This window comes from Oryctolagus cuniculus, chromosome X (genome assembly GCF_964237555.1).
Source record: "Oryctolagus cuniculus chromosome X, mOryCun1.1, whole genome shotgun sequence".
NCBI classification, from domain to species: Eukaryota; Metazoa; Chordata; class Mammalia; order Lagomorpha; family Leporidae; genus Oryctolagus; species Oryctolagus cuniculus.
This window is the reverse complement of record NC_091453.1, coordinates 86,722,886-86,748,930: the sequence shown is the minus strand read 5'-3', so window position 1 is coordinate 86,748,930 and position 26,045 is coordinate 86,722,886. Positions and strand designations below refer to the sequence as shown.

At 38.3% G+C, this 26,045-nt stretch overlaps 1 protein-coding gene across 2 annotated transcripts in view; it reads left to right on the top strand.

Annotated features, from left to right (window-relative positions):
* RADX (RPA1 related single stranded DNA binding protein, X-linked) overlaps positions 1–26,045 on the top strand; it is an 84,589-nt gene that overhangs the window by 9,963 nt on the left and 48,581 nt on the right. For both annotated transcript variants that reach the window (XM_051827222.2, XM_002720172.4), the window contains exons 2-10: positions 665–807; positions 4,780–4,972; positions 10,906–11,014; positions 11,209–11,300; positions 11,413–11,535; positions 16,501–16,605; positions 18,798–18,962; positions 19,923–20,083; positions 20,876–21,045. In XM_051827222.2, the coding sequence (XP_051683182.1) occupies positions 665–807; positions 4,780–4,972; positions 10,906–11,014; positions 11,209–11,300; positions 11,413–11,535; positions 16,501–16,605; positions 18,798–18,962; positions 19,923–20,083; positions 20,876–21,045 (1,261 nt within the window). The remainder of the gene's footprint in view (positions 1–664; positions 808–4,779; positions 4,973–10,905; positions 11,015–11,208; positions 11,301–11,412; positions 11,536–16,500; positions 16,606–18,797; positions 18,963–19,922; positions 20,084–20,875; positions 21,046–26,045) is intronic.

Below are 26,045 nucleotides of genomic sequence, written 5' to 3'. Positions count from 1 at the left end.
CAGGCTTGAAGAATAAACATTTCCAAGTAAATTGTATGGTATATGAGAAAATAGTAAGTTGTATTTAGAAAAATAAAGTGGGATGCAGGATAAGAAAAGGGGTCAGTTTTCAATTGGGTTGTTGGGAATAACACCACTGAGAAAATGACCTTTGAGAAAAACTTGAATAGGAAAGAAAGAAAGTCACTCGGATATTTAAGGGGTGCTGTTTCAGACAAGGGGAGCAGCAAGTGCAGAGGCTCGGATATAGGATCATGTCTGACATGTTTGGGGAAGATGGAATTTACGTACATGAATCTAAGAGGACAATACAAAAATGTGTCATTCTATAAATTAAATATGTAAATGCTTAGTAGGGGAAATTATTAGATGACGTTTTTTTCCACAGAATGTTTTAAGGGAATTGAGTTTAGATCTTGGGAAGTAATTAAATGGTTCAATAAGATAGAGGGCATTTTTGATGGAACAGTGTCCCAGGCACATGGTAAATCATACATATATATCTGTTATGAGTAAGGATATAGTGTGTCATTTATGTTGGAGAAGTATACAGACTGCCTTAGCAATTGCTGTGGGTATGATTTGGCTACCATTTTAACAATTAAAATAGATCTTTGAAGTTAACATGATATATTAAAATGTTTTCCTCCTTTTTGTGTTCTAGATACTAAAATAATTTCCCTTTCTCATCTTGAAACAACCTGGACTGACAGAAATGACTTTCCTGCACTGCTTGTGAGGATCTTGCGTAAATCAAAACTGCGATACTATGGGAAACCTGATAAAAAGACAATTGAGCCATACCAGGTACTAGCAATGATATTACATGTTTATTTAAAATTCTAAATTATAACTTAAAGACATCACTCCATGTTAGGATAACTTACTTGTTTAAATAATATTTCTTAGATTCAATTTAATAATTTAAAAATGTGCATAGCTGTGTATTACAAAGTATTTATTATGTAATTTATATTACAAAAAGGGAATTCTTTCTGTATTGGTACCCTTTAGTTCCCTGATTCACCTGGCCTTCTTCACACATTTTTCTTTTATTTTTTAAGATCTATTTATTTACTTGAAATGCAGAGGCAGAGAGAGAGAGAGAGAGAGAGAGAGAGAGAGACGTCTTCCATCTGCTGGTTCATTCCTCAGTTGGCCACAACGGCCAGAGCTGTGCCTATCCAAAGCCAGGAGCTTCTTCTGGGTCTCCCACATGGGTGCAGGGGCCCAAGGACTTGGGCTGTCTTCTGCTGCTTTCCCAGGCCATAGCAGAGAGCTGGATCAGAAGTGGAACAGCCAGGATTAGAACCGACGCCCATATGGGATGCTGGCACTGTTGGCTTTACCCAGTATGCCACAGTGCCAGCCCCCACACCTTTTTCTTTGTCTTCAATATCTTCTTCTTTCAGATAGGCCTCTTCTCTCCTTATATTCAGATATCTTTATTCATAACAGATATATATGTATGATTTACCATGTGCCTGGGACACTGTTCCATCAAAAACGCCCTCTGCCTTGTTGAACCATTTAATTACTTCCTGAGATCTTGGATCTAAACTCAATTCCCTTAAAACGTTCTGTGGAAAAAAACGTCATCTAATAATTTCCCCTACTAAGCATTTACATATTTAATTTATAGAATGACACATTTTTGTATTGTCTTCTCAGACTCATGTATGTAAATTCCACCTTCCCCAAACATGTCAGACATGATCCTTTATCTGGGCCCCTCCACTTGCTGCTCCCCTGTCTGAAATGGCACCCCTTAAATATCCAAGTGACAAGTACACTGTGCTGGGTGTTTTTACTTTCCTGCCTCTCATTGACTTCTCAACATTAATTAGTTGGGCTTTTTTCTCCAACTTGTCATCCACAAGTAACCTAATTATCAAATTTATGTGACTTTTCTGTTATCTTGACTTTATGAGCCATATAGTGCTGATGAGATCTATTTTCTTGATGGGCTGTGTTGTTTCTTTTTATGTAATAGTTTATTGTATTTTTTCATGTTATCAAGAACTATTTTAGGTGTTCTATTAAGCTCTTATTATAAAGGTTATATATGTTTATTGTAGGGAATTTGGAAAATGTAGAAAGCTTATAAAAAGAATAATCCTGAGGGGCCAGTGCTATAGGGTATTGGGTAAAGTTGCCACCCATAGTGCCAGCATCCCATACGGGCACCAGTTTGAGTCCCAGCTGCTCCACTTCTGATTCAGTTCCCTGCTAATACACCTGGGAAAGCAGTGGAAGATGCCCTAAATCCTTGGGCCCCTGCACCTACATGGGAGACCTGGGGGAAGCTCCTGGTTCCTGGCTTCAGATCGGCACAGCTCCAGCCATTGTGGCTCTTTGGGGAGTAAGCCAGTGGATGAAGACCTCTCTCTCTCTTTCTTTTTTTTTCTCTCTTTCTGTCTCTGCCTCTCTGTAACTCTGCCCTTTGGATGAAATAAATAAATCTTTTTTTAAAAATAAAAAAAGAATAATCCTGATACTACTCAAGATCCTACCACGCAGAAAGAGCTCTGTTTACATGATGTGTTTTATTCCCTTTCTGTATGTGTATGAATTATTTATATATTCATTTCTTTACATATTATGGACGCATCTTCTATCATGCCATACATGTTTCATATATCACCTATATATGCATATCACATGGAATTACTTTACAAAATGGTGGCATATTGTGCATATGATTTTGTATCATTTAACATTTTCTTAAGTATTTTTATATCATTAAAGGTCTTTATAGTTTTTCATAGCTATAGATTCTGTCATGATTTTGTAAATTATTTAGTCATTCCCTTATAGTTTTTTGCTTCTTGATTGTTGAAATATGCTCCTCCGTGGATTTTTTTTTTATCTGTTTGTTACTTTGTATTCCTGTGTCCTAAGTCTCATCATCTTGCTCCTCTTGCTTACCTCTGGTTACATTTCCTCCTGAGCTCTTCATACCACAAACTAGCCAAATTGCCCTATCTAGAATTTCACAAAGGTAACCAGTTGTTTTCAGCCTTTCATGCCTCTGCTCATATTATTCCTTCTCCCTAGAGTGATTTTCCTTCTAATGCTTATCAAACTGCAAAACCAACCTTAAGTTCAATGCTTACTGCTGCTTTAAGCCTTTCCCTGTATAAGCATATGCATAGTGAGTAGGAAGAACCAACTATACATTCTACTGCATGCCCTACCTTTCATACAGCTATCACGGTGTATATATAACCTGTATGTACCTATTTGTTAATAGATTTGTTAAGCTTATTCTACTGTACACTCTGCTACTTTAGGAAAGCAATGTGCTATAATGATTCAGTGTTCATGCCCTGTATTCAAGTGAGCTAAGTTCAAATTTCAGCTCTGTCTATAATTTTTAATCTTTATAATATTATGGAAGTTAGTTAACCTCTTTAAGCATCAGTATACTCATCCATAAAATGGAGATAGTAACTATATTTACCTTACAAGGATGATGTGAGGGTTGAACTAGTTAATGTTGGTAAAGGATTCACATATATTTCAGGCATATAGTAAGTTCTATATAGTTTTTTTTAAAAGATTTTATTTATTTATTTGAGAAGTAGAGGTACAGAGAGAGGGAGAGACAGAGAGAGAGGTCTTCCATCTGCTGGTTTACTCCCCAAATGGCTGAAATGGCCAGTGCTGAGCCAATCCAAAGCCAGAGGCCAGGAGCTTCTCCCAGGCCGGGAGTGCAGCGGCCCAAGCACTTGAGCCATCCTCTGCTGCTTTCCCAGGCCATAGCAGAGAGCTGGATCAGAAGAGGAGCAGCCAGGACTAGAAACAGCACCCATATGGGATGCCAGCACTTCAGACGAAGGCTTAGCTCACTACTCCACAGTGCTGGGCCCCCTAGTTTTTAGCTGTTATTATTAGAGATAGTATCTGGCTCTTCTTTTCATCCCAGTGACCAACATAATGTCTGGGACATAATAGGAATTCAGTATGTGTATAATGAGTAAAGGGGTAAATTACCCAAAATATATATTTATCAGTAAGAGAAAGGATCTGAGAATGTAACATCAGAATTTATGAAAAAAACTTAAAAGCTAGAGAACACTTTGAAGGCTACCTTTAGGCAGAACCACTGTTGTCTGTCACTGTATTTTAAAACTGAGAAAAACACCATAAAATATTTTCTTCTTAACAGATTTCTCTATTTTGACCATAACCAGTCTGAGCAATAATGTATACTGGCATTAATATGTTTCTTCTGCTAGAATAGGTTCTCAAGTAGTATCTTAGAAATAATTGTCACATTATGGAAACCAAAGCTTCAGATGCCACTGCAAGTAAACTGATATAATCAATGACTTGATGGTGTTGTGCTCACTTAGTTATATGTCTCCCTAAAGTTTTATAATATTAATATCAAGGCCCTCTAGTAGTAAAATAATCAGGAATGGTATCAAGATCGTCACTTAAAAACTTTAAAATATGATTTGCCTCAGTCAATTGACAAAAGTATTACCTGATTACTCAGTGTGAGGCAATATACTAAGCATTATAGGAGAACTAACTATAAATGAGATCTGACCTGTGCTCAGTTTATAGTCACCCAGAAAGTTAGTAGTACATCTTAAGAAGGCATTTCCTTTAGATCGCCGATCTTGCAGAATTGACAACTGAATCATCAGTAATGAGGACTTAAATTTTAATGTTATTTTCTATCAATGTAACTTCACAAATAATATACTATATATAATCTGTGTATATAAAAATAACAAATATGTATGTTCTCTTACACTGTTTTTCCAGACTGTTTTGGAAGTTGCTGACCGTTCAGGCACAGTGTTAGTGATTTTGTGGAATGCCCTATGTCCTGAGTGGTATAAAAGTTTGCGAGTTGGCTTAGTTCTTCTGCTTCAAGATTATTCTGTTAAAAAGAGTTATCAATTCAGGATGCATCCTCTCCCTGTGGATCCACAGATCAAATCAATTTCTACAATGGGTTAAGTATTCAACGAGTTTGTTGTCTGATAGCTATTTTGTTTATATACATTTACAAATGATCATAAAATTACTGAAGTTGTTATAGGCTGACAAACCTTTTAATTCTTTCATCCATAAGATTTTCAAGCAATTACGTAATTTAACAAATCCACATATTTATTAAGGAAAAGCATCTCAAATATTTGTTGATAAAAAGAGTGAGCTCTACTTGGGATGTATTCATTTTTGTTTTAGTTTGTCATACAATATTAAGTTAATGACCTGAATATATTTTGCTGTTAGTACTAGGTGCCATCTCAAAATGACTTTTGATAAGCTTTTGTGTTTTTTTTTTTTTTTAGATTTATTTATTTACTTGAGAAGCATAGTTACAGGGAGAATGAGAGACAGAGGTCTTCCATCTGCTGGTCCACTTCTGAAATGGCCACAATGCCAGCCCCGATAAGCTTTTATTTTGAAATAACTTCAGACTTCCATAAAAGTTGAAATTATAGGATAAAGCACTCCTATATACCCCTTGCCCATATTTAGCAATTATTTACATTTACATTTACCTTTGCTTTATCATTCTTTCTCTCCCTCTCCACACAAACACACACACACACACACTCACACTCACACACTCACACACACACACTGGGTCTTCCAAAAAGTTCCTAGAAATGTATATTTTGTAAAAACTATACATGGATTTCAAAAATTTTTTCACCAAAATAAACTTGCATTTTAATTCCATTTTTCCATGAACTCTTTGAAGTACTCTGAAGTATATATCACATACACACATACATACATATTTCTATATAATACATACACACATATATATATATTTCTGTCTGAACTATTTGAAAGTTATAGCCATTATACATACCCTTTAACCTCTAAATGTTTCAGTAATATTTCAGTGTATATTTACTAAGAACCAAGATCACATAATCATAGTACAGTTACCAAAATAAAGAAATTTAAAACTGATGCAACACTATTGTGTAACATTTAGTCAATATGCAAATATCGCCAATTGCTTCTAACTTGAAAGGGCTTTTCCTAATTAATGTTGAAATTTTTTTAAAGTTTTATTTATTTATTTGAAAGCCAGGGTTACAGAGAGGCAGAGGCAGAGAGGGGGAGAGGGGGAGAGGGGGAGGGAGGGAGGGAGGGAGAGAGAGAGAGAGAGAGAGAGAGAGGAGAGAAAGATCTTCCATCCACTGGTTCACTTCCCAAATGGCTGCAATAGCGGGAGCTGGGCTGATCTGAAGCCAGGAGCCAGGAGCTTCTTCCTGGTTTCCCACGCAGGTGCAGGTGCCCAAGGACTGGAGCCATCTTCTGCTTTCCCAGGCCATAGCAGAGAGCTGGACTGGAAGTGCAGCAGCCAGGAATCAAACCAGCACCCATATGGGATGCCGGTGCTGCAGGTGGTGGCTTTACCCACTACGCCACAGCACTGGCCTCTGAAATCTGCTTTGACATTGTAACACCTGATATTTCAGAATTGTTCAGGTCAATATATTATATGATTCCTTTTTTTATTAATGTGATTTTTGTATTAATTTTTCAGAATTATAGATTGCATCACAAGTTTAAGTACTATTTTTAGTTTATAATACTTTTATTCTGAATCTGTATTTATATGCTTTCTAATTCCCCAGCTAATCCATTAAGCTTAATTACTTAGAGAATAATTACACAAATGTGGAGGTGTTTGTTGTTTTCTTAAATATCTATCTTATGGGGAAAAAATCTCATGATTTCTTATTAAAATCATAAGCAGAGGTAGGCATTTGGCTAAGAAGTTAAGATGGCACTTGGGATGCTTTCATCCCATTTCAGAGTGCTTGAGTTCGAATCCTGGCTCCACTTCTGATTCCAGGTTCTTGCTAATTCACAATCTGGTAGGCAGCAGATAATAGCTCAAGTAGTTGGGTTCCTGCCACCCACATGGGAGACTCAGACTGAGTTTCAGGCTCTCAGCTTTAGCGTAGCCCAGCCTTAGCTATTGCAGGCATTTGGGGAAAGAACTAGGCAACTTGCTTCCTCCTCTCTCAAATAAATAAAGATAAATATTTTTATTTAAAAATGAGATATTGTCAGAATTAGCCATAGGATCAACATATGAAAGTCAGTTGATTTTTGTATACCCCAATAATAATGAATTAGACATTATAATTTAAAGATTTGTTTTTTATTTATTTAAAAGGCAGAATGAAAGAGAGGGGAAAGAGGAGAAAGAGGAAGGGAGAGAAAGATCATCTGCATATTGGTTCACTCCCCAAGTGGCCACAGCAGCCAAAGCTAGGCCAGGCCTACATCAGGGGCCAGGAACCCCTTATGGGTCTCCCAGGTGGGTAGCAGCAGCTTAGGTACTTTGGTCATCTTCTGTTGCCTTCCCTGGCACATTAGGCAAGAAATCTCTTTGGGAAGCAGGCTAGCCAGGACTGGAACTGTTGCTCTGATATGAGATGCTGTCATTACAAGTGGCAGATTAACTCACTGTGCCACCATGCCAGCTCCAGAAGTTATCATTTAGGAAGCATCATTTGCATTCTTTGATAATAACTATCAGGTATCTAGAAGTCTAACAGAAAATAGGTAAGAACCATTTGGAAATGATTATAACACATTATTGAAAAACATTGAGAAAGACCTAAATAAACTGGAGGAATATCCAGTATTCACAGGCAGGAGGTTAGTCTCAATTTCATAAATATGTCAAGTCTTCCCAAATTAATCTAAAGATTAAGTGCCAGGGCCGGCACTATGGTGCAGTGGGTTAATGCCCTGGCCTGCAGCGCCAACATTCCTTATAGATGCTGGTTTGAGTCCTGGCTGCTCTATTTCCAATCCAGCTCTTTGCTAATGCACCAGAGATAGCAGCAGTGGATGGCCAAAGTACTTGGGCCCCTGAACCCATGTGAGACACCCAGAAGAGGCTCCTGGCTTCAGATTGGCCTAGTTCCAGCCATTGTGGCCATTTGAGGAGTGAGCCAGTGGATGGAAGACCTCTCTCTCTCTCTGTCTCTACCTCTCTCTGAAACTCTTTCAAATAAATAAAATAAATATTTTTTAAAAATAAAGATTAAGTGCTATGCCACCAGATTTTCTTCTAGAAGTGACAAACTGATTCAGAAATTCATTTGAAATTTAGTGAAACAATTACAGAAAACTTCCCCAATTTGGAGAAAGAAAGATGATATTATGGGCCAATCTCATATCACCTAAAAATCAACCTTACATGTATCAAATTTTTAAATTTGAAAGATAAACTTTTGGAAGAACTTACAATACATTTATCACTTAAAATTACTTGGGATTATCCTGCAATTGTGAACATTTACATATCATACAATCCAGGATATCTAGTCGTAGGTATAATACCTTAGAAAAACCCTTGCCTCTTTGTGCAGAACGATTCAAAAATGTTCATAACAGCATGTTTATAATAGCAAAAACCTGGAATTAATCTAGATGTTCACCAACACAATAATGGACAAGTAAATTGTAGAATATTAAACACATTGGAACATTGTTCAGTTGTGGAAATGAAAATAAAAATACCACATAGAGTTACATGGATGAATTTTAGTAATATAATGCTGAGTGGAGAAAGTAACCCTTGAGTATTGTTAAGATATGATTCTAGGGGCCGGTTCTCTGGCTTAATGGGTAAAGCCACCACCTGCAGTGCCGGCATCCCATATGGGCACTGGTTCAAGTCCCAGTTGCTCCACTTCCAGTCCAGCTCTCTGCTATGGCCTGGAAAAGCAGTAGAAGATAGCCGATGTGCTTGGGCCCCTGCACCTGCATGGGAGAACAGGAAGAAGCTGCTAGCTCCTGGCTTTGGATCAGCACAGCTCCGGCTGTTGCAGCCATCTGGGGAGTGAACCAGCGGATGGAAGACCTCTCTCTCTCTCTGCCTCTCCTTCTCTCTCTGTGTAACTCTGACTTTCAAGTAAATAAATAAATCTTTAAAAAAAAATTTGTCATGGGACTCCAAATCCCTTTTAAGCTGGGTAGTAAAAATAGCATTTTAAGTGTTAACGTGAGCATGTGGATAGGATTAAGTGTTAAAGTGATCATATAAATAGGATTATGTGTTTGGTAATAATAATAGATAGAATTAAAAAGGAGTGAATGCTCCAACATGAGAAGCAATCCATACAGCAGATTCATAGAATAACAATCGCTTTAAGTAGCTCTCTGGCCTCAGAATCAGCCCGTAAGGCATTCTGGCCTGGCTGAAAGGCCCATGAGAGCATTTCAGGCATGGAAAACCAAGATACTGGGGCTGGCGCCATGGCTCACTTGGTTAATCCTCCGCCTGCAGCACGGGCATCCCATATGGGCTCCGGGTTCTAGTCCCGGTTGCTCCTCTTCCAGTCCATCTCTCTCCTGTGGCCCGGGAAGGCAGTGGAAGATGGCTCAAGTGCTTGGGCCCCTGCACCCATATGGGAGACCAGGAGGAAGCACCTGTCTCCTGGCTTTGGATCGGCGTAGCTCCAGCTGTAGCGACCATTTGGGGGGTAAACCAACGGAAGGAAGACCTTTCTCTCTGTCTCTCTCACTGTCAAACTCTATCTGTCAAATAAAAAAAAAAAAAAGGAAAACCAAGATACTGTGGCAAAAAAGTGTCCTACACAGAGGACTTTTGTGGGGTGAGGTCCCAGTGGAAAGAAGTAGTTATCAAAGATGGATGTCCTTTTCTCTGAAAGGAGGAGAGAACTTTCACTTTGCTTATAGCCTTGTCTAAATACTGAAGGAGTTTGTGGGTTCAAAAGGCTTCCATAGCCTAGGGAGCTCATGTCCAGAGACTCGGGTGATCACTGACCACATACATAAGTGAATTAATTGTTAAATTAACAACAGGAGTCACTATGCACTAACTTCCCATGCAAGACTTTTGTCCTAAAAGAGTTGGACTATAAGAGTTAATAGTAAAACTTGTTCTCAAAGATTTACTTTGTTTTAGTGTATTAAGTGGAGGGTATTATTAAGGCTCATAAGTTGTAGTTATGTCTAAGTGCTCGCAAAAGATGTATCATTCTTGGGTTCTTCTTTAAAGTTAATTAAGTTTATCAAAAAAAAGAATGCTTAAAAAATGAAATGAAATCAACTTCGAGATGCAGTGACTTTGAACAACCCATGTTTTGACTGTTGAGGAATAGTTTTTTTTTTTTCATACAATTTTTAAAACTCTTTACTTAGTATAGAGTTAATCATATGTGTATGATTGAAAATAGATCTTAGTGAAAAATAAGAATGGGAATAGGAGAGGGAAAAGGAAGAGGGGTGGGAGTGTGGGTGGGAGGGCAGGTACAGTGGAAGAATCACTATGTTCCTAAAGTTTGATTTATGAAGTGCATGAAGTTTGTCTTCCTTAAATAAAAGTTTTCTTTGGGAAAAAATTCAAAAAGGATTAAAAAAGAAGTATGGAATGGTGATAGCGAAAGGATGTGGATATTTATGGAAGAAGACTATAGTCCCCATTAAGTATTTTAGTTTTTATTGGTGTATTGGATTTTGTGGGATTTTTAAGTATACTCATTATTATATCCAATAAAGAGACTTAAACTTAGTAAATAATTTAAAAAAAACTTGTTCTCAAAGAAAAAAATGATTCTATTGGCATATAGTTCAGAAACAAACACTGCCACTGGTATCATGTTTTAAGTGTAAAGACAAACAAGTGATAAAGCCTGTTTTTTTTTTTTTTTTGGCAAAAAAATTACAAAATTCAAGATATGGTTAAACTTTGATGTTTGATGATGGAATGTTTTGATAGAGATAAAAAGGTCATTGATAATGGTCTAGTTCTTGGGTTTAGTGGTGGATTTAAAAGTGTACAGTCTTATTATTTTACTGTGTAATTTATGCAGATATATATTCTTTAGTATATATTAGATACTATATTCAAAGAATATGTTTGTTTTCCAGAAATTGGCCTGAATCTTCGAGATCCTCCAACTAATATAATTATCATTCCAGAAAATCAGGTTAAACCAGAATGGAAATTGCCAAAATTAAATTATCGATTTATCACAAGGTAAAACAGTTTCTTGTAAAATGCTTTAAATATCAATTTTCAATGTTGCTAAAAATAATGTATTATATTTGCTAAAAATCTCCCCAAAATTATGCTGTAGCAGTTATGTAATATACAGTTTCACAGTCACTGTTGAAGGATGCCTTTTCATTGATTAAAGATGTAATATCTATTTTATTACTTTTCTTTTTTAGATCAGAACTGGATGATATGCCAAAAGATAGTATCTGTGATGTTATTGGCCTTTTAGTTTTTGTAGGAAGGGTCCAGCGATCAAAAAAGAAAGGTAAAATTTTTAAGTTTGAAATTCATAAAAAGTATTTCACTAAGTAATTCTATCTTCATATGTATATGTAATCAGCTATCTTCATTTATTTTAATATTCTATCCAAATATAGAAAACCGTGAAGATTTTTGGTCTTATCGTTGGATTCACATTGCTGATGGATCTTCAGAGCAACCATTTATTGTGGAACTGTTTTCTACATCTCAGCCAGAAATCTTTGAAAATATTCATCCAAGTACTTAATTCATAATATTTTTATCCTTTTGGTTTTAGAAGCAGGAGCATTAACTTTTTAAAAATATAGTTGAAAATTATGATTTATAGAAGTGGCATGTTATTGAGTTAGCAAATTCTGGCAGTCTGACAATGTTTAATATTTGCTATATTAATATGACATTTGGTATTATAGATATTAACCACCTTTGATTGTCTAAAGAATTAACTTGGGATTCAGACTAGTTTTTGAGAAAACAGATATTCTTATCAATTCTCATTGTTAGAATTCACACATTAAAGAAACTTAAGATTCAGTAAAATTTAAGACATTCCTAACATGATACTTATGAGTAGAGGATTGGCAGCATATGTGATTAAATAATGACAGTGGTAAGTATGATTCCACTTGAGTATGAAATTAATATTAGGTTTGGTGGTCTTATACCAGCTGGTCACTATTTTGTTATTTTGGCAAAGGTGTTTCCCCCTTGCATTCATTCACATATAGAAATATTTTTCCATTAGTTTTATTTATCTGAAAATACTTTAGGAATGCCTTATTATGTATTTCATATAACATACAGGCTACTCTTCAGATATAAGAAAAAAGTACATTTATTACTTTTCAACAATTTGAATGAATGTTTGCTTACTTGAATTCAGAACATCAAGCTATTTAAGTGCTATTTCACTATTGTCTAAGTGATTACATGAATAGATAATGATTGTTATCTGTGTTAAATGCTTGCCAACATTGAGGAAACTCTCAGTATTTATTACATCTATTTTTTTTTTTACCAAAAGTAAGACAGAAATTATAGAGCACCAAAAACCTCGAGGCTATATACAGAGCTGTTCTCTTCCTTCAGTGTCTATGCAAAACAGTATTACACACATCTGCCTCATTAGATCTTGCTCTTTGCTTGTGAGGCTAAGTTTTTAAATATGTCTAAATAAAACAACCTCATGCCAAGTTTTGGAGAATGGGACAGAAAGAACATTATGGCCATAACCAAGGCATGAGCCTCCAAAGTGAGTGGGCTGTAACCACATCACCTACTCTTAGGGCCTAAGAGATGAACAGCAATGACATATAGTGATAATTCCATTACCTTCTTTTTGGTGCATTTTATGGCCAAGTCCTTTTGTTTGTAGCCACTTTAAATAGCAGTTGTTCACAGAAACTTTGCAAAGCATGCATATTCTATTTCTTGTGATAGCACAAAATATGTTTTTCCCAGAAAGGTACATTCTGAGAACCTTGTTGAAAATTATTCTAGTACAATAGTTGACAACACTCGCAATTTGTTTTTATCTTTTGATCAAGAGTGAAAGAAAAAATAGCCTTTAAATGAATGGTGAGTATTAAGGGGGCTCCATGGGATCATGACCATGGATCTTCTGGAATAATACCAAAATCCTTTGATATATGGTATATATATATATATATACACACACACACACATACAAATATATATTTCCCAAAGTATAGAACAATTAAATAAAAGTATAAATTTATTTTGGTACAAAAACATTTGAAATTCATGCATTTTTTATAATATACATTTCAATGGAATTTTTGAAGACCCTTCAAACATAAACATGCTCACATACACAAACACAAAAGAAGTTGAATAAGAGAAGATAATATTATGAGTTTAAATATGCCAGATGCTTATAGATATCATCTCATTTTGTGCTGTCTGCTATCTTCTAAAAATTTTAAAGAGTTCATTTTTTAATAAATTATCAGGTAAGAAAGTAAATATCCAGAGAGTTTAAGTTATGTCCTGGGGAAGACAAACAGAAAGTGTTAGATATGACTCATATTTTTAGTAGCCATGAAGTTAGCATTAGATGTCTCTTCTTTTTAAAAAATTGTTATTGTTTTAAGAACATAATGTGACATCTACTGTCTTAACGGATTTTAGAGGTTTTGTTTCTGTTTAAAGAGATCTTCCATCCACTAGTTCACTCTCTAAATGGCCACAACAGCCAGATCTGGGCCAGGGTGAAGCCAAGAACCAGGAACATGGGTGACAGCGGCCCAAGTACTTGCACCATCTTCTACTGCCTTCCCAGGCCAAGTAGCAGGGAGCTGGATTAGAAGCAGTGTAGCCATGGGGCCAGTGCTGTGGCACAGCAGGTTAATACCCTGGTCTGAAGCGCCGGCATCCCATATGGGCGCCGGTTCTAGTCCCGGATGCTCCTCTTCCACTCCAGCTCTCTGCTATGGCTTGGGAATGCAGTGGAAGATGGCCCAAGTCCTTGCGCCCCTGCACCCGCGTGGGAGACCCAGAAGAAGCTCCTGACTCTCTGGCTTTGGGTTGGTGCAGCTCCAGCCGTTGCGGCCGTCTGGGGAGTGAACCATCAGACGGAAGACCTCTCTGCCTCTCCTTCTCTCTGAGTAACTCTGACTTTCAAGTAAATAAATAAATATTAAAAAAAAAAAAAGAAGCAGTGTAGCCTGAACTAACCAGCCCTCAGATATGAAACGCATGCATTGCAAGTGGCTGTTTAACCTGCTGTGCCATATTGCTGGCCCCTACAGATTTCTTTAATATTCCTTTATCAATATCTCTAGCCGTTAATATTCATTTGCTTTCAGTGTTTGAAATAAAAGAAAAGCTATATAAATAAAGGTACTTCTTAGCACTTAGATGAATTTATTTTCGTTGCTACAGAATAAAGAACTAATAAATGTGAGATGTAGTAAATGAGTTTCAAGTTATGCTCTAGAGATTTTTATTTTCAGATTAGAATTTACTTTTACATAATTACAAGAATTTATATTTATTTCTAGTTTTTAAGACCATAACTTTCGGCCGGTGCCATGGCTTACTAGGCTAATCCTCCGCCTGCGGTGCTGGCATCCCATATGGGCACCGGTTCTAGTCCCAGTTGCTCCTCTCCCAGTCCAGCTCTCTGCTGTGGCCCGGGAAGGCAGTGGAGGATGGTCCAAGTGCTTGGGCCCTGCACCCGCATGGGAGACCGGGAGAAGCACCCAGCTCCTGGCTTTGGATTGGCACAGCACTGGCAGTGGCGGCCATTGAGGGAGTGAACCAACGGAAGGAAGACCTTTCTCTGTCTCTCTCTTTCTCACTGTCTAACTCTGCCTGTCAAAAAAATAATAATTAAAAAAAGACCATAACTTTTGGCCAGTGCCGCGGCTCACTAAGCTAATCCTCCACCTGCGGCGCTGGCACCCCAGGTTCTAGTCCCAGTTGGGGCGCCAGTTCTGTCTCGGTTGCCCCTCTCCCAGTCCAGCTCTTTGCTGTGGCCCGGGAAGGCAGTGGAGGATGGCCCAAGTGCTTGGGCCCTGCACCCGAATGGGAGACCAGGAAGAAGCACCTGGCACCTGGCTCCTGGCTTCGGATCGGCATAGCGCTGGCTGTAGTGTCCATTTACGGAGTGAACCAACGGAAGGAAGCCTTTCTCTCTCTCTCTCTCTCTCTCTCTCTCTCTCTCTCTCTCACTGTCTAACTCTGCCTGTCAAAAAATAAAAAAAAAATACCATACCTTTTGACGTGCAATGCACTGGAATTTAAAAAAAATAGTTGGATTAATGAAACTTTTATAACTAAACAACCAGATAGTTAAAAATAATAGACAACTTTTAAAAGTAGTTGAAGTTAAAAACATTTACAATCTCATTTTCATGGTTTCCTTTTTTAGAAACCATGAAGTTCATTAGTGAAGGAAAAAGAAAATAGGTATGGGGCTGGCGCTGTGGCATAGCAGGTATAACCGCTGCCTGCAGTTCCAGCATCCCATATGGGCGCTGGTTCATGTCTTGGCTGCTTCACTTCTGATCCAGCTCTCTGCTATGGCCTGGGAAAGCAGTATAAGAGGGCCCAAGTCCATGGGCCTATACACCCTTGTGGGAAGACCCGGAGGAGGCTCCTGGCTCCTGGCTCCTGGCTCCTGGCTTCGGATTGGTGCAGCTCTGACCGTTTGCGGCCAATTGGGGAGTGAACCAGCGGATGGAAGACCTCTCTCTGCCTCTGCCTCTCCTTCTCTCTCTGTGTGACTCTGACTTTCAAATAAATAAATAAATCTTTAAAAAAAGAAAATAGGCGCTATAAGCCCTGTAATTGAAGCATAAAATCTGATTAAAATAAAGACATGAGATATTGAAAACACTTGCATAAGCAAATACAAGTTAATATTGTATAGTCCTGTCTGGTGGAAGAAGTTTTGGAGTTTAGGGTTAGATTGAGTTAATTAGTGAAAGTATCATAGAGCGTTTTTCTCTGTAGGAAGCTACTGTTCACCTTGTTGGGTGCCCAATTAGAATGACACTTAGACTCTTCATTTGTGCAGCAAGCAAATTGATTTAGTTAGATGCAGCCATTGTATTTTCTAAAGAAAAGGCCTCTGGTTAAAAAAAAAAAAAGTAGGCTAGTAAATATTAGGTTCTTTTTACTTCAGCTCTGATCAGAGGACTGGCAGCACCAGTACCATCTGGAATTGTATTAGAAAACAAATTCTTTGTGCTGGCGTTGTGGGCAGCATAAAGCCACTGTTTGCACCACCAGCATCCTATATCCTGTGAGTCCCAGTTGCTTCACTTCCAATCTAGCTCTCTGCTTATGTGCCTGGGAAAGCAGAAAAAGATGGTCTAAGTGCTTGGGCCCCTGCCACTCACATAGAAGAACTAGATGGAGTTCTGGGTTCAGGCTTTGGCCTAGCCAAGCCCCAGCCAATGCAGCCATTTGGGGAATGAACCAGCAGATGGAAGACCTCTCTCTCTCTCCATATCTTTCTCTCTCTCTCACTTTGCCTTTCAAATAAATAAAGAAACCTTTAAAAAAGAAATGCAGATTCTCAAGTCCTACCCCAGACCTACTGAAGCCGAATTTTAATAATGGTCCCTTGTAATTCCAATGTTCATTAAAGTTTATGAAGCATGTGTAGATCCTCATCTTGATGTGTCTGCTTTGAAATGCAAAAGTAAATTCATAAATGTTGTCATTTTCTACAGTGACACATTTTATGTGCACCCAATTGAAAGTTGTCAGAAATGATGCTCAAGTACCTAAGCTGCTTTACCTCACCACTACAAATGAAAGTCGAGTGTTTATTACTGGTGAGTAATTTCATTCTGTATATTGTATTGACTGTGTACATATGTTTTTCTCTTCACTAGAAACCTTTCACACATATTAACTTTTATGTTAAAATAGTCAACTACAAGATAGGTTTTTTTTGCCCCTTTTTATTTATAAATTAAGGAAAGTTTTATTACTTGTCTACAAACACAGTAGACCCTGATATACATGGGTTCTGCATCCATGGGTACAACCAATCATAGATCAAAAGTATTTGAGGAAAAAATTTCATCTGTGCTGAACATATACAGGCCATTTTTTCTTGTCATCATTCCCTATCAGTATAAGCATGTTTCAACAATAAATATTTGACCATTGAACTATATTGCTTCTGATTATTTATGATTGAAGCAATGATTTTGTAACTCCTTGGAAAATTGCATTTTTGTCCTTCAGTTAACTTTTGTTTGATGTAGAATATATAGAATCATAGATTGATTGAAGAATATTTACCCTGTTCCACAATATAGATTTAGTTAGCAATATTTCTTATTTTATTTATTTTCATTTTATGAGAGAGAAAGAAAGTCAGTCAGTCTTCTATCTGTTGGTTCACTCTCCAAATGCCCACAAAAGCCGGGGTTGGGCCAAGCTGAAACCAGGAGCCAGGTACTCAATCTACATGGAGAAGCAGAGACTTGAACCCAGGCCCTCCAATATGGTATGCACATCCAGTCAGCATTTTACTCACTGTAAAAAATGCCCACCCCTCATATTTTAAAATAGTGCCAAATAAAGCAAGAAGTTGTGCTAGTTTTTGGTCCTAAGAACTCACATTTTATTTACACAACAATAAGTATTTCATTACTTATCTACAAGTACAATCAACCCTCCTCCAAGTCCATGGTTCCACATCCCTGGATTCAGCCAACCACAAATCAAAAAGATTGGTTAAAAAAAAAAAAAAAACTGTGTCTGCACTGAATGTTTCCAGACATTTTTTTCCTTATTTTATCCATAAAAAATACAGTGTAACATGTCTCTGCATAGCATTTATACTGTATTTGGTATTATAAGTAATGTAGAGTTGACTTAAAATACATGGGAGGAGATTCATAGGTCATATGTAAATACTATGCCATTTTATATAAGGGACTTGAATGTCTGCAAATTTGGGTATCAGCAGGGAGTCTTGGAACCAGTGCCCCATGGATCCTGAGGAATGATTAATATTTTTCTATATTTCCTCAAATAACAGAATCAAAATAATAAAGACAAAAATTTTCGAATGTGGGTGAGGAAATAGTTTGGAATGAGATGTTTCCCAGAATGCTACCATGGTGTCACTTAAGAAATTTGTCAACACAAGAGTACTAGGGGGGCCGGCCCTGTGGCTCACTTGGTTAATCCTCCGCCTGCGGTGCTGGCATCCCATATGGGCGCCGGTTCTAGTCCCGGCTGCTCCTCTTCCAGTCCAGCTCTCTGCTGTGGTCCGGGAGTGCAGTGGAGGATGGCCCAAGTGCTTGGGCCCTGCACCCGCATGGGAGACCAGGAAGAAGCACTTGGCTCCTGGCTTCGGATCGGCGCAGCGCACCAGCCGTGGCAGCCATTTGAGGGGTGAACCAATGGAAGGAAGACCTTTCTCTCTGTATCTCTCTCTCACTGTCTATAACTCTGCCTGTCAAATAAAAAAAAATAAAAGTTCTACTTAAAAAAAAGAGTACTAGGAAAGTGTTACATATTTGAATATCTTTGTCAATACTTTATAAACACTAATAATGTTAGGTATAAGTATGGCACTTTTAAGGATGTTTTAAGAACATGAATTTAAATTCTGAGCAGTATTCATAGGCAGTTTAGTTCATACCTGATTAATATGAACTTTAATATTTCCAGTTAATGTGTGATTTAAAAATGTTTTTCAGAAGATGTCAATCATTTGGATAGTTAGAAAAATGTAGATTATTAGTTTCTGTTTTTCCTGTGGTTTTTAGTATCCTATAAGCAGCTACAGTTCAGCCCACTTAAACTCTGATCAGTCTTCTTTCTTTCTTGAGATTTGTTTACTGTCTTTGGGTAATAATTTGCTATAAAGTGAATAAATGAACTTGACCTGTTATTGGTGATATGAGAAATTGTTTTAATATTATAATATTATACAGAAAGGTTTGCACAGTTTACTATAGTGATCTTTTCCTCCTCTTTTATGCTTTACCCTTCTTGCAAGGAGATCTAAACGACCAGCCCTATACCAATGATACCAAGGTACAAAACTTTATTCAGTGGATTGCCACAAAGACTGAATCTGGAGAAGTGAAGAATACTGTTATTGGTGGATATTACCCCTATCCACCAGTGCCAGAGACATTTTCCAAGTATAGTAGTTCTGTTAAAGGTACTGTGTAATTGCCAGTCCTTCATATGTTTATGTACTATTACTATGTTACACATTACTTCATCTAGTCATCTTTATTTTCTTTTATAGGAGTATATTATGGTATAGTATAGTAACATTCACTGATAAGATTTTTGCCTCCTAATGGTTTATGTTTTTATTTTATTAGATTGAATGAAAAGAGAGAACACATTAATGTCACTGAGATAACATCTGACCTTGGTAGATCTCAACTCCTATGACATAACATAAAAAGTCTGAAGATACCTAAAAGGAACACTGAACAATTTGATGCCTTGATTCTGGATACTAATAACTGTTTTATGCTACTCTTGATATATATTGTGTATATGATTAAGTGCTACCTTTAAATAAAGAATGACACTGTAGTGAGATACTGAATTTGGAATTGAAGTACTGACAAGAAAGCTAACATTACTTTGGTTTTTAGTGGCATTAATATGTGACAGTTGAAAAGTTTTAACATAAGCATGTTCTTTTGTAAAAGCTATAAGATAACTGCACGGTTTAGGGAAAAAAAGTGAAACTTTGAAATGCTAACCTGCCATCTCATAAATAGTGTCATCCTCTTATACATCACAATACCAGCAATATGTGGTATTGCTTGAAATAACTAAAATGTGTTTTTGTATGTGGAGGATGTGCAATAGTTTAGAGTTTGAAATATGATATATAAATTACATTCAGTATGCCAAGTATATGTTGAAAATAAAGACTCTAGACTAAAAACCTGCATCACAATTTAACTTATAAATGTATTTTGTTAATTTTTAAAAATTTCACAGGAGATGCCAGATATCAAAACAAAATCTCATGTATTTAAGTTCATGGAGCACCTTTATAATTTCATGGTGTGAAATTACATTGCAAATCTAATTCTTATTTTTGTCATTTCAGTTCTTTAAAACTTAAAATTTCCTCGGAATTACTCTTTTTTAGTTCATTCTCTCTTGACACCTGTAAGTGAAGTGAAGAAGGAGATTGAAGTCTTGCAGTATAGGGAGCAAAAACGTATTGCAATTCAGGGGATTATTACTGTTGTAAAATATATCCCCCATAGCAGTGCAGCAGAAAGTGCCTCTGCATCAGAAACATATCAGGTATGGTACCAGAGAATTGATAGTGTATCTCTGAAAGCACTTTGATCATAGTAATAATTGGTAACTGGAATATTTTATTCAGAACTCACATGTATTAACTCATAATGATGTAAACCTGTGAGAAAAACTTCATTTCAGTTTTTTGTTTCCTTTTTCCATGATTTATTTTGGGACAAACTGGACTAATGGCCACAGCCTCTGACCTCTACCAAGGCTTTCAAAACCTAGCATCTTGTTTACTTTGTGTATAATTTGAGCCTGTCATGAATATCTTAAACTTCCAAGGGGTATACATGATTGTATTGTTTCCCTACCTTTTGCCTAGGCCCGAACTATAAGAAAGCTTTCACAGTAAGTTTTTCCTCTGTATCTGACATAGTAGTCTTACCCAGGCTCTATATAAGAGATAGAAGTAAGTCTTGAGGCTAAATGGTCTAGTAGAGAGGCCAGTTCTGAAATATAGGTAGAATTAAGACAAATGAGTTTTATTTTTCCCCGGAATTTATCTTTTTTAAAACTATGTTCAGAATTACTATTCATATGGAAATAAGCATTGAATACAACATTTTAGATAAGCTAGTAAAGAAAGACTTTTGCTTATCTTCCCTTTTGAAATATTTAATAGCGGATACTTTACATTTAATCATCTTTATGAAAGCACTGTTACGATTGCAAAGTTTTGCCACAGCTCTCAACATTATGAAAAATGTGTAAACTAAAATTACAGTCTTTTAAAATAGAAATATTTTTGTGGATTAATTTAAAAGGTTTTCTCTAAATTACTGGTTTTAGAATGCTGACCAAACCTCAACATCCAAAGCATCTAGAGAAGAAAGTGAAAGTCAGGGAAGAATCAGTACATGGCATCAATATGACAGGTCTATGAGTTCCCAGTGTTTTCAACCTGCATCTCTAAGTCCAAGCAATAAAAGAAGAATTCTTCAAGGCCCATATTCTAAACCGTAAGTCATTTGTCAGTTGCAAAGCATAATTTTTTCTTTTAGTTTATTTCTATCCTATAAAATAAGTAATTATGATAAAAGTTGTATTAATTTGTTAAGGAATGTTTTAACAAAGAACCACAACTGAATGTCTTAAAAACAGAAATTCACCATAAAACAGTTCTGGAGCCTAGACTGTAAGATCAAGGTGTTTGTAAAACAGTTCTGGAGGCTAGACTGAAGATCAAGGTGTTGACAGGGTTGGATCCTTCTGAGGATTATGAAGAAGTATCTGTTCCTTGCTTTTCCCTTGGCTTCTGCTGGCTTGCTGGCAATCTTTATCATTCCTTGACTTGTAGAAGCATCATCTCAATCTCTGCCTTCATCTTCCCATGGAGTTATCCTTGTGTGCTTGTCTGTGTCCAAATTATCCCCTTTTTGGATAGGGACAACAGCCATATGGGATTAGGGTCCTACCCTACTCTAGTGTACATTCATCTTTTTTTTTAAGATTTATTTATTTGCTTGAAAGACAGAGTTATACACAGAGATAAGGAGAGGCAGAGAGAGAGAGAGAGAGAGAAAGAGAGAGAGAGAGAGAGAAAGGGAGAGAAAGAGAGAGAGAGAGAGGTCTTCCATCCCCTGGCTCACTCTCCAATTGGCCGCAACGGCCGGAGCCAGGAGCCAGGAGCTTCTTCTGGGTCTCCCATGCGTGTACAGGGGCCCAAGGACTTGGGCCATCTTCTACTGCTTTCCCAGGCCATAGCAGAGAGCAATCCAACCCTCAACATAGCAAATTACATCTGCAATGACCCTGTTTCCAAACAAGTTCACATTCTGAGGTATTGAAGGTATGCACATTATCAAGTGAATTTTGGTGAAAGGGAACACAGTTCAACCCATAGTATTCTGTTTCTCTGACCAAAAGTTCATGTCATTTTAACATACAAATATATTCACCATATCACAGCCTCCTCAAAACACTTAACCCATGCCAGCATCAATTCTAGTATGAAATTTCATCTAAATATCATTTAAATCACATATGGATGAAACTTAGGATGATTTCAACCTGGAGCAAAATTAGTCTCCATCAGTAAACCTGTAAAATCAGACAAGTTATCTGCCAAAATATAATAGACATAAGGTTAGTTATTCCCGTTCTGAAAGGGAGAAATTTGAAAGAACAAAGAGGTCATGGGTCACAAGCAGCTCCAAAACCTAGCAGGGAAAATTCTGTTACATTTTAAAGCGTTGAAATTGTGCTCTCTGGCTTAATGCTGTGTTCACCAGGCCTACCAAGGTAGCAACCCTACTTTACCCTGAGTCCTGGCCCCACCTTTGGAAATGTAAAGGTGAGCCTGCCCTCTGGAACTAAAGAGGTGGCCCCACCCTTGGGATCATTCATCTCTTTTATTGAAGAATAATACCTGTTTGTGGCCAGATATAATTGTCAGCTCATTTCCTGCATTCTATATTCCTGTAGAATCAGAGAAGTCTGACAGCCTTCCTCATTTTATGGTATCTCAGTCTGCCTCATTCCAAATAGGCAACTCTTCTGTTTTGAGGGTTGATTAGATCCATAAATCACAAGCCTAATCTCTTGAGCAAATGGTTGTCTGGCAACACCTTTGGTGCTCTCTACAATAAGCTTTCTTGTCTGCAATATGAATAGGCTGAGAATTTTCCATGTCTTCACATTCTAACTTTATCTTTCTTAATAATTCCCACTTGATCTCTCTCTTCTCATAGTCTACCATAAGCAGCAATGAGAAATCAGGCCATGCCTTCAACACTTCATTTAGAAATCTCTTCAGCTAAACATCCAGGTTTATCACTTAGAAGTTCAACTTCCAAATCTAAAATAACACAATTCATATAAGGCCTCTGCCACTTTATAATAAGGATCACCTTTCCAATAAGAGTCTTCATTTCCATCTGAAACATGACCAGAAGTACCTTTTACATTCATATTTCTAGATAACTTCTGTTCTTGACAGTATATTTTGTTATCTAACAGAATAGAAGCTTCCTCCACATTTCTCCTCTTTTCCTTCTGAACCCTCACCAAATTATCCTTTAAAAATTATTTATTTATTTGAAAGGCAGTCTTAGTGAGAGGGAGAAAGACAGAGAAAGAGATATTCCATCTGCTGATTCACTCTCAGATAGACAGAATAGCCAGGGCTGGACCAGGCTGAAGCCAAGAGCCAGGAGCTTCATCCGAGTCTCCCACATGAGAGGCAGGGCCATCTTCCAAGTACTTGGGCCATCTTCCACTGCTTTCTCAGCTGCATTAGCAGGAAGCTGTATAGGAAGTGGAGCAGCCAGGACTCCAATGTGCCCTTATATGGGATGCTGGTGTCATAGGAGGTTGCTTAACCTGCTGTGCCACAACACTGGTCCCCAGATTCTTTAAGGATCATATTTCTTTCTTTTTTTTTTTTTTTTTTGATAGGCAGAGTGGACAGAGAGAGAGAGAAAGAGAGAAAGGTCTTCCTTTGCCGTTGGTTCACCCTCCAATGGCAGCGCTGCAGCCGGCGCACCGCGCTGATCCGATGGCAGGAGCCAGGTACTTATCCTGGTCTCCCATGGGGTGCAGGGCCCAAGGACTTGGGCCATCCTCCACTGCACTCCCTGGCCACAGCAGAGAGCTGGCCTGGAAGAGGGGCAACTGGGACAAAATCCGGCGGCCCGACCGGGACTAGAACCCAGTGTGCCGGCGCCACAAGGCGGAGGATTAGCCTAGTGAGCCGCAGCGCCGGCTAAGGTTCATGTTTCTATCAACAGTCTTTTCAAGGCAATCTAGGCCTTTCCTGCTATGCACTTCAAAGCTCTTTCAGATCTGCTCAGTATGCAGTTCCAAAGGTAATTCTGCAGTTTTAGGATTTGGTTATAGCAGCATCCTATTTCCCAACACCAAAATATGTATTAGTTTTCTAGGGTTGCTGTAATAAAGTATGGAAACTGGGTGGCTTAAACAACAGAAAGTTGGGCAAGAATTTAGCACAGTAGTTGCATGCCCACATCCCATATTAGAGTGCCTGGGTTCAAGTCCCAGTTCCATTTCCAATTCCAGATTCCTGCTAATATATACACCTGGATTCAGCAAGTGACAGCCCAAGTACTTGTGTCATTTCCACCCACATGGGAGACACAGAAGGAGTTCCAAGCTCCTGGCTTCAGCTTGCACCAGCCCGAGTTCTCACAGGCATTTGGAGAATGAGTCAACAGATGGAAGATCTCCCTTCCTCCGCTTAAATTATAATTGTGGGGACCAGAAGCCAGACACCAAAGTGTCAGCTGGGTTGGTTCCTACTGAGGGCTGCAAGGAAGAATCCATTTTCTGTCTCTCCCTCTCCCCTAACATCTGGTGGTTTTCTGGAACCTTGTTCCTTGCTTTCAGAAGCATCACATCAATCTCTGCCTCTGTTTTCACATAGAGTTCTCCCTGTATACATATCTGTATCCAAATTTCAACATTTATCTCAGTATATCAGTCATATGGACTTAGGAATCCACATACTGCAGGATACCTCATCTTAACTCATTATGAGGGTTTTCAAAAAGGCCATGGATGGTCAGGCATTTTGTGCAGCAGTTAAATCACCACTTGGGATGCTCATATCCCATATCAGAGAACAAAGTTCAAGTCCCAACTCCTCTGCTCCAATCCATCTTCCTGTTAATGCATACCCTGGGAGGCAGCAGATGTGGCTCAAGTACTTTGGTCCCTATCACCCACATGGAGACCCACATTGAGTTCTGGGCTCCTAGCTTCAGCCTGGCCCAGCCCTGGCTGTTGTGAATGTTTGAGTAAGTGAACCAGCAGATGGAAAATCTGTGTACATGTGCCTTCAAATAAAATGGAAGGGGCCAGCATTGTGGCGCAGTGGGTTAAGCTACCACTTATGACACTGGCATCACATATCAGAGGTGCTGGTTTGAGTCCTGGTTGTTCTACTTCCAATCCAGCTACTGCTAATGTACTTGGGAAGGCAGCAGAAGATGACTCAAGTGCTTGGACCCCTGCCACTCACATGGGAGACCTGGATGGAGTTCCAAGTTCTTGATTTTGTCCTGGCCCAGCCCTAGCTGTTGTGGCTATTTGGGAAGCAAACCAGCAGATGGAAGATGTCTCTCTGTCTCTCCCTCTCTCTATGACTCTGCTTTTCAAATAAATACATATTTATTTATAAAAATGAAAACTTTTAAAAATATTTAGTTAGTTATTTGAAGGCAGAGTTACCAGAGAGGCAGAGGCAGGAGAGAGGTGTTCCAGCCCCTGGTTCACTCCCCAAATGGCACAATGGCTGGAGCTGGGCCAATCTGAAGCCAGGAGCTTCTTCTGGGTCTCCCACGTGGCTGCAGGAGCCCAAGCACTTGGGCCATCTTCTACTACTTTCCTAGGCCATAGCAGAGAGCTGGATCAGAAGTGGGGCAGCCAAGTCTCTAACCGGTGCCCATATGGGATGCTGGCAGTACAGGCAGTGACTTTTACCTGCTATGCCACAGTGCCAGCCCCAGTGAAAACTTGTTTTTTAAAAGATTTATTTATTTATTTGAAAGAGTTACAGAGAGAGAGAGAGAGTCTTTTTTTAAGACTTTATTTATTTGAGAGGTAGAGTTACAGACAGTGAGAGGAAGAGACAGAGAGAGAGGTCTTCTTCCGTTGGTTTACTCCCCAACTGGCCACAACGGCCGGAGCTGCGCCTATCCGAAGCCAGGAGCCAGGAGCTTCTTCCCTGTCTCCCACGCGGGTACAGGGGCCCAAGCACTTGGGCCGTCTTCTACTGCTTTCCCAGGCCACGGCAGAGAGCTGGATTGGAAGAGGAGCAGCCTGGACTAGAACCGGCACCCGTATGAGATGCTGGTGCCACAGGCAGAGGATTAACCTACTGCACCATGGCACCGGGCTCCAATGAAAACTTAAAAAAAAAATCAGTTTATTTTTAAAACTTCATGGGAAAAAAAAAATTCCATGGCAAAATACATATTAGAAAAAACTATTTCCATGGGAA